The 15,716-nt window shown below is 39.5% G+C and overlaps 1 protein-coding gene across 11 annotated transcripts in view; it reads right to left on the bottom strand.

Annotated features, from left to right (window-relative positions):
• The window catches only part of LOC126278054 (far upstream element-binding protein 1), a 62,336-nt gene extending 47,085 nt beyond the window's left edge, over positions 1 to 15,251 (bottom strand). For 6 of the 11 annotated variants that reach the window (XM_049977861.1, XM_049977862.1, XM_049977864.1 and 3 more), the window contains exons 1-4: positions 15,075 to 15,218; positions 4,680 to 4,752; positions 3,992 to 4,234; positions 1,334 to 1,463 (exon numbers count right to left, since the gene is read on the bottom strand). In XM_049977861.1, coding sequence (XP_049833818.1) covers positions 1,334 to 1,463; positions 3,992 to 4,234; positions 4,680 to 4,752; positions 15,075 to 15,158 — 530 coding nt within the window. In that variant the 5' untranslated portion in view covers positions 15,159 to 15,218. Of the gene's footprint in view, positions 1 to 1,333; positions 1,464 to 3,991; positions 4,235 to 4,679; positions 4,753 to 15,074 lie in introns of all 11 variants that reach the window. The other 5 variants (XM_049977869.1, XM_049977871.1, XM_049977867.1 and 2 more) reach the window with 4 other exon arrangements.
• Positions 15,252 to 15,716: the final 465 nt, after the last annotated feature.

The raw sequence follows: 15,716 nt of genomic DNA, 5'->3' as shown, positions 1-15,716 counted from the left end.
CACAAGTAGTTCTTTTGACACACACACACACACACACACACACACACACACACACACACACACACACACACACACACACACACACACACACACACACAGAGAGAGAGAGAGAGAGAGAGAGAGAGAGAGAGAGAGAGAGAGAGACTTCCTTTTTATCATTAATGATGAGTACTATAAGAAAAGTATAGTGCACAGTAGGAAGTAACTTTTGCAACCACATTCTGAAATGTTAAAGAACAAAAACTTGCTAAAGCTCACTTCTGCGAGTCCTTTTGCCAAATTAATTTCAGAAACACACTGCACATACCTGCAGAAGTGTATCTGCTGAAGTCATCATTAGCAAAGAAAAATTATTATGAAGAACATAATTAGGAAAAAAAAATGAAATGTTTAGGTGAAAATGCATACAGAGGCATACCTATTTCAGCTTCAATAACTTCACACCGATTATAAATTTTCTGAGAATGTCATGTCCAGTTTTGCACATCTCTTCTATTATACCATCAAATATTCGAAAACTGGAGCCAAACTCGAGGCAGGCTATATAACCAATACATTACAAAACATTCTATTTTCGCAAACAGTATTTATTACTTTCATTAAGACTGTAATAAATTGATATTTCTGTCAACCTTAAAAATTCAGCTCAAACTTAGAGATGTCTGTACTGCCATTTTAGTTTCCCTTCTGGTAAAACAAATGGTAAATTCATTTCAGCTTCGGTAGCTGCTTGGCAAACTAGAAATGTTAAAGGGTTGCACCAATGCATTTATCTCAGCACTGCTTTTGCCACATTCTTTTCGACACACATTTTTGTAACAGTACTGAATACACAAAACTATTGCAAGTTTGAGAAGAACTTCCAGCATCTTGCAACTACTTGCAGTGGCACAATAATTTGGTTTGTGCTATGACCAAAGTGATGTAGTTTAGTTGGGGGGGGGGGGGGGGGGAGAACCACCACTCACTGCTCAAATAAAGTTGTGTTTAATCAACAAGAACTTTATAACGTAATTATATCTGGCCAATCAACCACAATAATACACTTACAAATACTTTAAAAATACGTCTCATTGTAGCACTTCAATAAAAATTTGTTGGACAAAAAGTGGGACAGGCCTCAAAACTGAAGAAAATAGGCCCTGAACAATGTACCTGAACCAACAATTCCTTAAAAAGACTAGTGTGTGATGAATCGGGCTACAGGTGTAATGAACAATTGGTTCACACCTGAGAAATTTCATCTCTTATTATTTGCCCAATAGAAAACTGATAAGCACATACTATGCTTCCAGTCAAGCAAAGGGCACCAAAATAGTTCTGAAGTACTTACTTAATGGCCTCCCGTGTTCCTGTGAGAGTGCATGTTCTGTCTGGCATACCAGCACTGTCAGGAGCCATTTGTATCTTACAACCCGATTCATTCTGTAATCTGCTGATCTGCTCACCACCTCTTCCAATAACTGTAAATTAATAGTACAAGTTATATTAGATTACCAAGTTATTATAGTTATAGAACTGAAAGCAAACTACGAAAATTTATTCTTGAATTCAAGTCTACTTTAAATCCCACAATCATCGCAACCAATGACATTAGAGAACTGGCGTTTCTTGTAGATAAGACTGGATAGATTAGACATAAGAACTATTCTGCTGATTTAAAGAAATATCTGAATGGAAAAATGTGTTGAGAACAATTACTACCTATTTTCAGTATCAACAACAACCTTCAGAATTCTTTCTTAACAGTAACTTCTGATCAAATTTCTTTTCTTTCTCCTTCAATACTTTCTAGCAATATTCAAAACATAAAAAACCGAAAGAAAAAGAGAGGCACTAAAGATTGCCATGGAAGTGAGGAATCTTTAACAAAGAAGTTCAATCATTTATAATCTCCTACAAGAGCTTCTAAATGCATTAAAGTTTCTGAACAGCTCTTGTTAATGGTTTGTGATACAAATATTCACAAACAATGATAATCCACAAACTAAAGAATGCTACAGAATCAAAATGTGACGTTAATAATGCAAAACTTCAATTAAATGTATGTTTCATGATGGAGTACTGTTGTATCATCGAACTTTTTAATCAAAAAACAAAACGATAAAATTTTTGCAGCAAAATGTTAACAGAAGATTACACTACAATGTATTATATAACAGCATACTAAAATTGGATGAAGATGATCACCACAGTATTGATATTGTTAGTTAAAACCCCTACTTAAACACACTGACTTTCAGACCACACAGCTGAAAAACTAGTTCCTTTACCTCATCCTGAATGACTGTCTCCCATCAATTAGAGAAAAGATACTTAGGCCCTCCAAACAAGGAGTCATTCAAAAGCAACACTGTCCACATAAGCTGGCAGTGAATCTTTACCCGCATAATTTAATGCACCTTTACAGACAGCGTGACTGGAGTGACTCCAGCCAAACACTTCCAACCTGTTGCGAATCAGTTCCCAGCGATTCGGAGCCCTTGTTACCACGAGATTTGAGTTGTGTCATGTCTCTAATAAAGCTGTGTGCCAGTTTAATTTGAAGATGTCCAAATATGTGTGAACTTCTAAGGCAAGTAACTGCAACTTATACCAAGGACTGACCAACCGACCCCCCCTCACACACACACACACACACACACACACACACACACACACACACACACACACGTGCGGGCGCACTCAAACGTCCGGCACGTGGCGCAGCACAATTCGTGACATGGCACCTCAAACTTGCAGCATTTCAAGATTAACAAGCAGGCTGTGAACATTAGGTGTTTACAGAAGTCTAAAATAATCCCATTTTATGCAATTACAAACTCCTATGCTACTGTAGGAGTCATCTGACAAAGTAGGGTGTGAAATGGAAAAAGGAATTTATAATATTAAATATGCAGGTACCAAACATTCACTATTTAAAGTAAAATTACCCATACGTCACTGGAAGCAAATGTGCAAAAGAATTATAAATCATACCGATAGTGTTCTCTTATGTGACTAAATACCCTTTATCATTCTGCAAAATTACACTGTCAAGCAGAAACTAACAGTGCAAAGACAAATCACCAACGAATGTAAATACAATGGTGTTCACATTGACAAGCACAAACCACCACACCACATTTCCATGTATATAAATCTCTCAATATTTGGGCTATAAAACCACCATTGTGTCACGGCACAAGAAATCAACTGCACCAAATCACAGTAGCACTGTTTAGTTGTTCCATAAAGAGCTAGAAATTCTTAATCTGTTACATCTCTTTGGCTGCTACATATAGCCTGGAGTTTACATTTCTTTGGACGAACCAATGAATCCAGAATGTTGATCATTTCCTTAGCAGTTTGCAACAAGGAACATCATCATCCTCCGAGCCTGATTCTATCCTCTACACGACGAGTGTAAAAGGAACATGCCTAGGTGCAACAAGCAATACTCTGCTGCCACGTGTGCAGAGCAGTGTTGCCAGCTGGTCAGGAACCCATTGCCAATGCAGACCAACTGCCCATTGAGCTGCTTTTCAATTGCTCCACCCTGCACACGGCCTTTTTCTGCTATTACCCAAAACCATCTCTCCTTCTACAGTAAATAGTGTGTGTCTTGTCTAACATTGTGATTTAAGGGAGATTAGGAAGCAATCCTTACTGTTCACTTTTTTAGCTCAGCATTCATTACCTTTATTAAGTGAACAATTAACACTGTAATAAAAATTATGTCATTCAAAGTGAAATTGATTCTACAGTATATCACATTACGGAAAAACTGGAAATAACCATTTCATATTCTCAAATTACAGTAACTTTAGATTCATAAACAACTCAGCAATTACGTTTGCCATTTATCACGTATGTATCTTTAAAAATGTAATATCCAAATCCATTTCATGTAATTTAACTACCAAGAAAGTTCTGTTCTGTCAAGAAACTATCAAGTGTCCTACAGATTTTACAAAATAAATAAGTAGCAACTGCTTAATACTGTACTTACTCAGGCCAACCATTTTGTCAGGCACTCTGATGTCTTCATTTTGAACAGCTCCTAGGCCTGGGACACCAACGCCCCCCAGGCCTGGGAGACCAGCTGCTGCAGCCGCCGCCACCCTGGCTGCCACGGCAGCCGCCTGAACAGCTGCCGCTGCGTTGTTCACTGGTTGTGAAGTAGTCTGCTGTGCCCGAAGTGCCGCTATCTGCGGATCACTAGTTGTGGCCGCTTTCTTGGCCTCGGGCTCCCCTGCAATTGTTTTCCCCATTCAACTTGTTCCAGAGGGTCACAACAGAATTAAGTCTCTCTCTCTCTCTCTCTCTCTCTCTCTCTCTCTCTCTCTCTCTCACACACTCACACACACACACACACACACACACACACACACACACACACACACACACACACACACACACACACACAGTGTACAGCTTTCCTTTCCTGCTGTACCATTTATTCGCCCAAGCACCAAACACTGCAAATTTAGTTCTGCTAACACACTTCTGCCGGTGAAAAAGTAAGAAAGTATATGTACTATGCAGAGGTGATTAGATAAATTAATAGGAAAGAGTTTCCATTCAACAAAACTTGGTATAGTGGAACAATACGCATACATTCCACATGAATGAAACTTTATGTTTCAGTCTTAATTTATAGTTGACAAGTTTGATATTACACTCTTGGAAAGTCTTACCTGTCCCCTCTTCCAAAGGCCGTTTTTGACCAGTGCTCTCACTTGAGCCACCAGGATTGATCTTGGCTGCAATCTGTAAACAGATATTTATTTTCCAGATAAATTTACATACCATTGCTATTTACAACAACACCCTATATGCTATAGTTTGAGAGCTTACAAGATAAAACAACATCTAAATATCCTCCCAAGCCTGCTTGATTACAGGAGGCACACACATCTACCCCCCCCCCCCCCACACACACACACACAGCAGGTAACATCACAAATGCAGTTAATGTGTAACACGGAGCACTGGTGGAAGCAGACAGCACGAGGGATGACAAAAATGGAAGATGCTTTGCCGATAGCCAATTTTTGGTGATCAATGACTGAACTACGGCAGACAGATTTTGTAGATCTTAATTTAAACTCTTGTTCTAACCTAACCACAGCCTCACGATGTGCAATTTGTTCAAGAAAATGGCGATCAACAATCTGCAGCAGAACTAAAATCATGCTCACTTTGTTCCCGGAATTTAAAGCTAACCCTACGAACAATTTCAAGACAAAAACTTCATAATATGTGACTATGTACATAATATGTTTGCATAGCCATCTTCTGCAGCAGAATTTCAGTTTTAGCAATAAATACTAACTAATTTCCCACTGTCACTAGTTACACAAAACTATTCTCACATAGGCTACATGGAATTCCACATCACCAACCAATAAGCAGTTCATGTGGTCACTTGATTGTTGTTTATAGGCAACAAGTAGATTCCAAACAAGAAAGACCGAAAAATGAAAAAGAGCAAGTAAAAAACCAGTACTATGACGAAAATGATTTGAACCTTTGACCTTCTACTCTTAACGTTTATATTTTAAGCACTACATTACACCATTATAAAGAAAAAGGCTTCGTATTTATGACTGGTGTCCCAGTCACAATTGACAGCCTTAAAGTTGCTTCAGGCAATGTCACGCGAAGCCGATCACTGATTATGTTAACTGCATAAATGTAGCTGACTCAATTCTTGACCAGAAGGATACAATAGTGTGATTAGTGCTGTGTATGAAATGTACTTTGGCAGCAATGTGCATGCATGTATGGGGGAGGGGGGTGTTTATGAGGTAATAAAGTGCTTTTGAACAAAGATTTCAGCAATATACTCAAATTTAGCAATATGCACTATTCACTCACTCACTCTCTCTCTGTGGTATCAAAAACCATTTGAGTAAAGGACATACAGGAAGGGGAAAGCATTGGCAATGAAAATTTTGAACTATGACAGCTATCAAAGAACCCTACATTAAACACCACTAACCCTTAAATACACAGACTACACACAGGTTGTCAATATTAATAATTACATAAGGTCAAGTGCTGACAGTCATGACACACACAGGAAGAATGTCAACGATGTTCTGGAATGTACTGACAAGGATGTGGATCCATGGTGCATGATTGAGTTGGTTCCACAGATTCTTGACTTGGTTTCAATCCAGGGAGCACAGTAAACTCATTCTGGTGCTATTTGAACAACACACGTACCATTCGAACAGTGAGCTATGGTGCTCTGTCCTGCTGGAAGATGCCATCATGTCAAGGGGAAAAAAACTGCCTGTTTGGGTGGACATGGGTCCCAAGGATAAAAGCACACTTATGTTGATCCACTGCATGGTGAGATCATGCACAGAATGCCACTAAAACATTCACCAGACCATAAAATTTACACCCCAAGCCTGGCCCCATCCGACAATTGTTGCGAGGCATTTAAAGCTGTACATGCCAACAGCCATCTGTCAATGGATCAAAAAACTTGATTCACCTAAGAAGGCCAACTGCAGAATTGCTGTGCCAGTTCCAGCCTTTGTCACCAATGAACAGCAGTCAGCAGGGGTGCATGAAACTAGCAGCTGCTTTGGAGACCCACACATGCAACATTCGCTGGATGGTCACTGAGGAGACTGTTGGTAGCCCCTCACTTCACCTGGGCACTCAGTTGCTCAAGAATTTAACAACCACTTGCAAATATAGATTGCTATGTTTTCAGTTGTCATGTAAGGCCCACAGTGCACCACACCTGCCTCAGCACAAGTTTTGGATAGCTCCATTTTGTCAGGCACAGTATACTTTGCCCAAAATGGCATGTGAACAGTTTACAAACTTTGCCATTTCAGATATGCTTCCACCTCTGGTGTGAAAGCCAATGTTCATGCCCTTTAGACTGTCAAAACAGATCACTCCATTTCCACATTACAACAATTGCATTTTGTCCCCACATCCCCTCATTCGTATACCCTTCACAGCTAGTGCTGACACCTGCAGCCTTGTTAGTGGTTATTGCACACTGATTTCTAACAAAGATGGTCATCACATTATTGCGACAGGACAGTGCAGTCAATATGTATGACTATTGGAAACTTACAGGAAGTGAATGATTTGTGAATAGCAAATTGCTGAAATGCGAGGAAGGCCACAGAATTACAGCTACATTAAATTCAGATACAAGGCAATGAATGCCTAAAAAACTTGTGTGTGACATTAGTAACAACAAATATGACACCTAACTTGCTAATGTTACCATTGTGGAAAAACACCAGTATAAAATAAATCCTTGCACAATGACAAATTTATGTTTACATAATACCTTTCCTTCAAATGAACTTTCCATTACCACATATAACACCATTTAGTTTAACAATTTCATACGGTCAAACTGAACAAACATAGCTTAGTGATACTTACTCAAAAGTAAATTCTTCCAACATCCACATAAAAACTACGCGATAGCAAGAATCAATACTTTTAATGACAGCTACAAAATGAGAAAAAGGACTTTTGTTATTAGGCTAAATGCAATGATGACCTAGTCTCCTACGAATGGAGTAAGAGATGAAAACTGGCAACTGAACATTTCATACATACTGGAAAGCATTTGCCACAACTCAATGAAAAGTCAATTTGCTGAATATTGGAACTAGAAATGGCAATCACATGGCAGGCTAACAACATGTACACTGTTTCCAAAATATTGATACTGGAAAACATCAGTCCACATGTATACAATTCACATAGCAGTGTCACTTGAAAACTTGGTTGTAGCAGAAGACTGGTATTTAAACCTTCACTGGAGAAACATTCCACTTAACAGTTCACACTACATCAAGTTACAATGGCTATACTGGAATAGTGATGTTGCAACTGAAGCCTCTATACACATAGACAATACAGTTTTCTGTCCCACTTATACTCATGCTCATAAACTAAGGATAATGCTGACACATAGTGAAACAACCCTCTGGTAGGCAGTCTGCAGGTTCAAATCACCTCGCGGCATGACCATGTAGTGCATTTGACCTGCGGTCGTCGTCTGCTGGCAGCAGTTCACGTACTACGAGGTGTGCTAGTGCATGTCAGAGTACGATGAAGTAACTAAGTCGATGTCCAGTGTACAACACCACAAGAAGACCAATATCTCACCATCAATGACCGCAGACAGCCATGGAGTACAACAGGTAGCCTTGGACCTTAATGCAGACACTGGAACAGTTGTCTCCAGACTGAACAGACATGGTTTATTCACCCGGAGACCTGCAATATGCATTCCACTGAGCCCTGGTCACAGGAGAGTGTCAGGAACACTGTACATGGTCATTGAAACAGTGGTCCCAGTTATGTTCACGGACGAGTCCAGGTATAGTCTGAACAGTGATTCTTGCTGGGTTTTCATCTAACGTGAATCAGGAACCAAATACCCACCCCTTAATGTCCTTGAAAGGGACATGTATGGAGGTCATCGTTTGATAGTGTGGGGTGGGATTATTATTGGCACACGTACAGCCCTGCATGTCTGACAGGAACTGTAACAGGTCAGGTGTATCAGGACGTCATTTTGCACCAGTATGTCCACCTTTTGAGGGGTGCAGTGGATCCCACCTTCCTCCTGATGGATGATAACACACAGCCCCACTGAGCTGCCATCATGGAGGAGTACCTTGAAACAGAAGATATCAGGCAAATGGAGTGGCCTGCCTGTTCTCCAGACCTAAACCACATTGAGCATGTCTGGGATGCTCTCGGTCGATGTATCGCTGCACATCTTCAAATCCCCAGGACACTTCAGGAGCTCCAACAGGCACTGGAGCAAGAATGGCAGACTATAACCGAGCAGCTGCTCAACCAACTGATCCAGAGTATGCCAACCCATTGTGCGGCCTGCATACATGTGCATGGTGATCATATCACATATTTATGTCTGAGTACATGTGGAGGAAACAGTGGCATTTTGTAGCACGTTTTGTTCTGTGACGGTTTTCTCAACTTGTCACCAATACCATGGACTTTTAGATCTATGTCGTGTGTGTTCCCTATGTGCCTATGCTATTGGCGCCAGTTTTTTTTAGTGCCACATTCTGCAATTATCCTTAATTTATGAGTACCACAATGACAGCAAATTAACAACTGCATAACAATGCAGAAATATTCATAATACAGCATACGGTTTCGATAACTGCATAAAGAAACAGAAAATATACATTTAATGATGACTGATACCTTGAAAAATCTGCAGTACATAGTTTACAAAATAAATAACCATCTAGATGCTAATATCTCACTACATTTTATAATGGCAAGGATGGAATAAATAACCGATATTCATAGATTTTTATTCACTATTTTATGGTGACAATAGTGCAATTCTATCCAGCTCCTCATCGTCATTGTAGTCGGAATCAGCACTCAGACCGTATTCATGGTCATTAAAAACAAAAATTTACTTAATGTTTTTGTCCACAATTTTGTGCAAAAATATGGTTTAAGGTGTAACAATGTGCGCCATTTCTAACAGGACTTTGCATTTGTCTAGTGCTTTGTTACAGAAGCCAGTTCTTTACAGAACTTTTAGTAACTTCCGAAAGTTCACTTTCTTTTAATGATACTAATTAACTTTGCTACTGTAGGATACTCTTTCCTGTTGTAAAGATACATATGCCTGCAAGCTGCATCAGTCTTCCAAGAATCTGTGCCTGTGACAGGGCGAGACTGTATTTCCTACTTTCCAGGGCTCGCTAAAATATATCACCTGATCAGGACGGCTCTGAATCATTACGGCTCACATCTACATCTTTTTTTACTTTTACAATAACATTCCCTTGCTTACTACTGCTTTTACACTACTTCCAAGATCTTTTGATGTTTGTTCCACAATTTTGTCAGCAGGAACTGATAGCTGGCCATGAATACTTGCATATTCTTTCTCCTGCTCTTAAAGCTCACAAGTTCTCTGTAGCAACTTCGGTGCTGCGCTGTCTAGCAGCACACATTGACACACAGGATTGTCACTAGGCCAACTAAGTTTTTTCAGTGTCATTTTCTAAATCACGGTGAAACATAGCACAGTAAAACGCAAGAACACGGTAGAAACCATACACAATGCACATCATTTATATTCACAGCAAAGGAGGCAGGCATACATGCGAGCTTTGACATCACGACTGCCAGAGATAACCACACTGTGATTGGTTCATGCCCCCCCCCCCCCCCCCAATTGAACACCACATGCTTCTTGTGCTTCACACATGCTTCTTGTACTTCACACATGCTTCTTGTACTTCACACATGCTTCTTGTACTTCACACATGCTTCTTGTACTTCACACATGCTTCTTGTACTTCACACATGCTTCTTGTACTTCACACATGCTTCTTGTACTTCACACATGCTTCTTGTACTTCACACATGCTTCTTGTACTTCACACATGCTTCTTGTACTTCACACATGCTTCTTGTACTTCACACATGCTTCTTGTACTTCACACATGCTTCTTGTACTTCACACATGCTTCTTGTACTTCACACATGCTTCTTGTACTTCACACATGCTTCTTGTACTTCACACATGCTTCTTGTACTTCACGTATTAACCTGTTACGCTACCAACTTTAAACACATATGTCAAGTGTAACATTTTAATGACCTGGGCACAGCATTGCCCCTACAATCTGTACATGAAAAGGTGCCATAACAATTAAAAATTAATTTGGCATAGCTCCTTCTTGCATCTCCAATCATGTAAAGCAATTTCATTCTTGCTGTAGCTTTACAGATGACTTATTTTCAGTCACATACCTCTGGTACCACCAACAGCATTATGCGCTTTGCAGTTTAAAGAAAGCAACAATGCTCTTCACTGTAACGGCACTTCTATCAATGTATAGCATATAGGTTAAAAAATGTAATATTTTTTCTTCGCCCCAACTTTGACAATTATAAATAAAGCACAACGTAAATTCAGAACTGTATTACGTAATGAACAAATCTCCGCCAAGTATTTTGATGCTTATTACATACACCCAACACACAAAAATAAATGTTTGTTAATCTTCTACGGATTCCTATACCATGCACCTAATTATAATGGCTTCTTTGGGAGAAAGAATCACCTACCATCACTGTACGTGTGGAAGTGAAATTGCCCCAGTTCTTGAGTTAAGCAATCATATTTTGTATATACTTGATTCAATATTTGAATAATTATTTCTATAAATATATTTTGGGGGTAATATATCCCAACCATCCCGCAGGCGAGGGCGGGACGACATGATATGAAAAAATATTTGATAATTAAAGATATCAATGCCAAATTATACTTTCAGGGTCACTAAACATTTTACTGCCAACTGCCTGGCCACAGTGGTCAACACCAGCTCCCTTCAGATCAGGAAAGTGCTGTCAGGCTTGGCTGGCACTTGGATGGGAGACAGCCGGGATGTGGTGAGCAGCAAGCAGGGTGCACTTCGTCCTTATGAGGCCAACTGAGGAGCTACTTCAGTGAGAAGTGGTGGCTCCAGTCACAAAAAATGAAAACAGGAGTGTGGTAGACTAACCACATGCCCCTGCATACCCACATCCAGTGACAGATGTATCAGCTGATTGACACTGCAGTCAGTCAGCACTGGTAAGACTACAGAGCCTTGTTCAGATGGGAAAAAGAATGGAGACTGGGTTTAATGTCCCATCGACAGCTTGGTCACTAGAGATGGAGCACAGACTTTAATTGTTGTAAGGATGGGGAAGGAAACTGGCTGTGCACTTTCAAAGGAACCATTCTGTTTGCCTGTGGGAGCCCCATTACCACTGGGTATGAGTGATGAGAAGTAATAACACATATAAACATCCGAAAACAATCTTGTTATTTCTTTCCTGTACTCGGTGAGCTGATTAAATAGTATTAAGCACAATCTTCCTCCCTAATGATGTTCAATGTGTCAACCACACATTTTCAAGTCTAAGATCATGGGTATGCAGGCAAAGCCATCAAAAAGCTTGTCACCACGTAATTTGTATGTAAGGCATTGCATAAATACAGACATACTTGGCACAGTCAAACATATTCTAAAAATCAAATTACTTGGAACCTATGATGATAACACCTTTAAATATTAAAATTTTAAAATATCAGGTCACATTTTGAAACTGGGTTTCCAACACATATGGTAACAACTACACAATGTGCAATGTACACAAATCATTACATTAAACAAAATGCCACCTTTCACAGTAACACGATACCCGACTACACAACATACCACCACCACGAACTGCTTAAAAAAGGAGTGCCAACAGCATCATCAGTGGTCAAGCCACTATGGCAGTATCACAAACTTAACTAAGCCTTTCAATTCCCCTCAAATAATTTGCACCCTGTCATGCTTACCACAGTTTGAAAGTCATTCACTACAAATGTAAAATTATTAAAATCAGTTGGTAGAGTGTAATATTGCAAAGCCCTCAAATCTTGGTTGTGTTGGCAGACTAATTTGAACAGCAGCCCAAGGTCTACGTCAGATTGGAAAGTGGTAACCTGTGAGTTGGCGAAGCCAACAAATGTAAATACCAAATAAAGGTTCTAATGAAGTGACCTGTAACGCAGCATATACTCCAGGTTTGCAGCACACTTAAATACACTTTATAAATTCAGAAAAATTCTTTACCATTTGGCTCCTGCAAACATGCTTGCTACAGTAGCAGCTGAGAACAGACAATCACCTAATAGGCTATTTCAGACAGCATAGGAGCCTGTGTATATTTTCTACCCGGGCTGTTATTATCCAAGAGCCCTACCTCATCTTTTGCACTGGAGTGTTTCCCACAAAGTCTCTTGATAGATATGCCACCACTGAGGTAAACAATGATTAAAAAACATTTCTGAGTTCAAAATTAAGCTGCAAATTCACAATTGTTACAAATGCACAGATGTAAAGATGGCTTTTCCTTCAATAGATTAATCCAGATTTGGTGTTCCATTCTAAAGTTATATCACTTTTTGATTCTTCATATTCGGAAGAATTATTAATTACACTTGTTGAAACTTGAGACAGGAGTGCTACACCTGCTGAGGCAGGCAATTTAGGATTGAAGCTTTCGAAACCTATGGCTGAGTTATCACTCATGTCAACATCAAACAACACATACAGACTGTCACACTCGTTCGTATATCCATGATCTCTTCATGTGGAACCATAATGCCTAATTTTCTTTATAGAAAATGAAAAAAACAGAAAAATCCTGAGTATTAAACAGATGTAAATCAAAACCTAATGAAGCAACACACGATCACAACAATAAACCGACCAAAACACAATGTAGTGGTCAAAACTAATGAGATCCGGTACAGGCACTGTGAGCTTGAGCTCATTACAGCACTGAAGTACCTGAGTGGTGAAGTTCAAGGATCAGCAAGGACACCCAAGTTAACTCAGTATTAGCACTGAAGGGAAACAAGAGCAGACTAACTCAAACAGCATCTGTAGAGCGGCAAGCATGAAAATTTCACTATCTACAGCAGTCAAAAATTTCACAACTACACTACCTTCCTCAATATTATCTACTGTTAAACAGTTTTAAGACAATGCTTACTGACGATTTCTGTCAGTCAGAATCAACCTGTGTGTTGATAAGTTTCAAACCATTCATTTCCATGCGAACTAGTTACATTGTGGAAATATTAGTCAATAATAAAAATAAACTGCAAAACGACACTCTGCAGGGAGGAAAATAACTACATTCAGTTATCCACGTCTTAACTAACACCAGAACACTTCTACACTTCAGAGCATATACGAAACAACTGCTTAAACAGCCACCTAAAATGAGCATCCCAATAAGAAACAAAAAATAGACACCTTATAACAAAAATATACAAAATATAACAAATGTGAAAGCACATCTGCTCTCCAGGACCATAATAAAAGTAGGTTGAAAACTAACCACTTATAAATATCGAAACCAAACAACTGGGTATCTGACATGTTTACATCTAAAAATGATGCACCCTGGTTAATCCGTTAATAAATTATTAAGCTAATCAGTCTCCTAACTAAAGAAACTACTTTAGGGAATGGAATCATTTAACTCAATAGTAACATTTGGAGATAGCATGCAGATTTCAATGTCATTCAGCACTATAATAAAAAGTGCAATACCATAGCTCATTGTTACACATTCAAATACACAAAGATTACCATGCTTAGTTACACATGCTCAAATGTGAAAACAACTAGTACAAATCACCAGGAACACACAAATGACTATGTAGTCTATGAAAACTTCACATTACTTTCAGGTAAATTTTAGTAAGCTGATTGGATGCAGACTTGCAACGCCCCCTATCAGCCATTCCCTGTAGCATTAGTTATTTGTAACGATTAGAAACTACGCGTCAACACCAACCTAAGCAAGTAATATACCTGAAGCGCATTTTCCATTGTGAGCCGGAATTTAGTGCAAGTCCCCCACGAGTCAAAGGTACAGCTTACATTTATCTTCAATGTAACGGAAGTATACGAATATCCGAACAAGTCTTAAAAGTGCTATTAATCACAGTGAAATTTGTCAGTGCACATTAACACACTATTCAGCGTCGTGTACTGCAGGGCCATGGCTCTGCTGTATTCGCGACGCGGTAAGGACTACGCAAAAAATATCGATTTTGCTCGAGTAGCCCTGAAAGATGGCCGGTGACGGCCGAAATATATAGAAGTGATACACTTGCAAACTGTGAACCCTACTTACAATCCGAACCACTACTCTCTACATCACATTCGACAAATTACACTCATCCTTAAGGTGGCTGTCCTCCATTACAAATTCCAAGGCCGGCCATTCCAGCTGAAGCGACACGAATAAGTATTAATACAATTATTACTGCACGCCACTCCTAGACGTTTATTGTAAAAGACGATTTAAAACACAGAAAAACACAATAATTACGGTAACACTCAAGCAAACAATGCAACACAAAAGCATGGCGCTCAGCCACACTTGGTACCCATTTTAAACGACAAGATCGAACGAAAAACATAGTTATTATAATTGATTTATTGCTTATTTTTATATTGAATTCGTACCTGTCTCGCACGTTGAAGGGCGGCAGCAAAAGCTGAACTTTGACTGAAATTTGATGGCGGCGCAACCGCTGAATAATCACTCATGTTGAACCATGAAGCAGAATAGGGAAAATGGCGCCTTCCTCAATGACCGATCTAGGCTGTTTGCCGCCAGGGGCGCTAACATGACGCCAACATCACCTCACGTGATCAGCCGCCATTCCAGTTGCCGCCCATTTCAAATTCCGACATGATGCGATGCATATCATGCCGAAGGACTCACGAAACGAGAACTAATTATTTGGGTCATCATTCTGTGTAATACCGTTTAAGACTTTTTCCCCTTGTGTGTCACAATTATTGAATTGCTTAACGGTATTTCCATACTTTATTCGCACTGCGAAGTTGTGGAGATTGCTCTAACAGTGGCATAAACACTCCGGTACGGTGACAATTCATTTAAGGTGACATATTACAATGTATTTCCTTTAAAAAACATTTCAGAGTTCCTTTTTTCATAAGCTGCTATTTCGCTGTATTTCGCATTGATTTTGGAATCCGCAGAACATTTATGTTCCCTACGTATGTCATTCTGTGCAGAGATAATAGTCACAAATCGATTATAAAAATACTTAGGTCGATTCACATTGGCATTTCCACACG

Source organism: Schistocerca gregaria, chromosome 6 (assembly GCF_023897955.1).
Source record: "Schistocerca gregaria isolate iqSchGreg1 chromosome 6, iqSchGreg1.2, whole genome shotgun sequence".
Lineage (NCBI taxonomy): Eukaryota > Metazoa > Arthropoda > Insecta > Orthoptera > Acrididae > Schistocerca > Schistocerca gregaria.
This window is presented reverse-complemented; position numbering and strand designations above follow the sequence as displayed.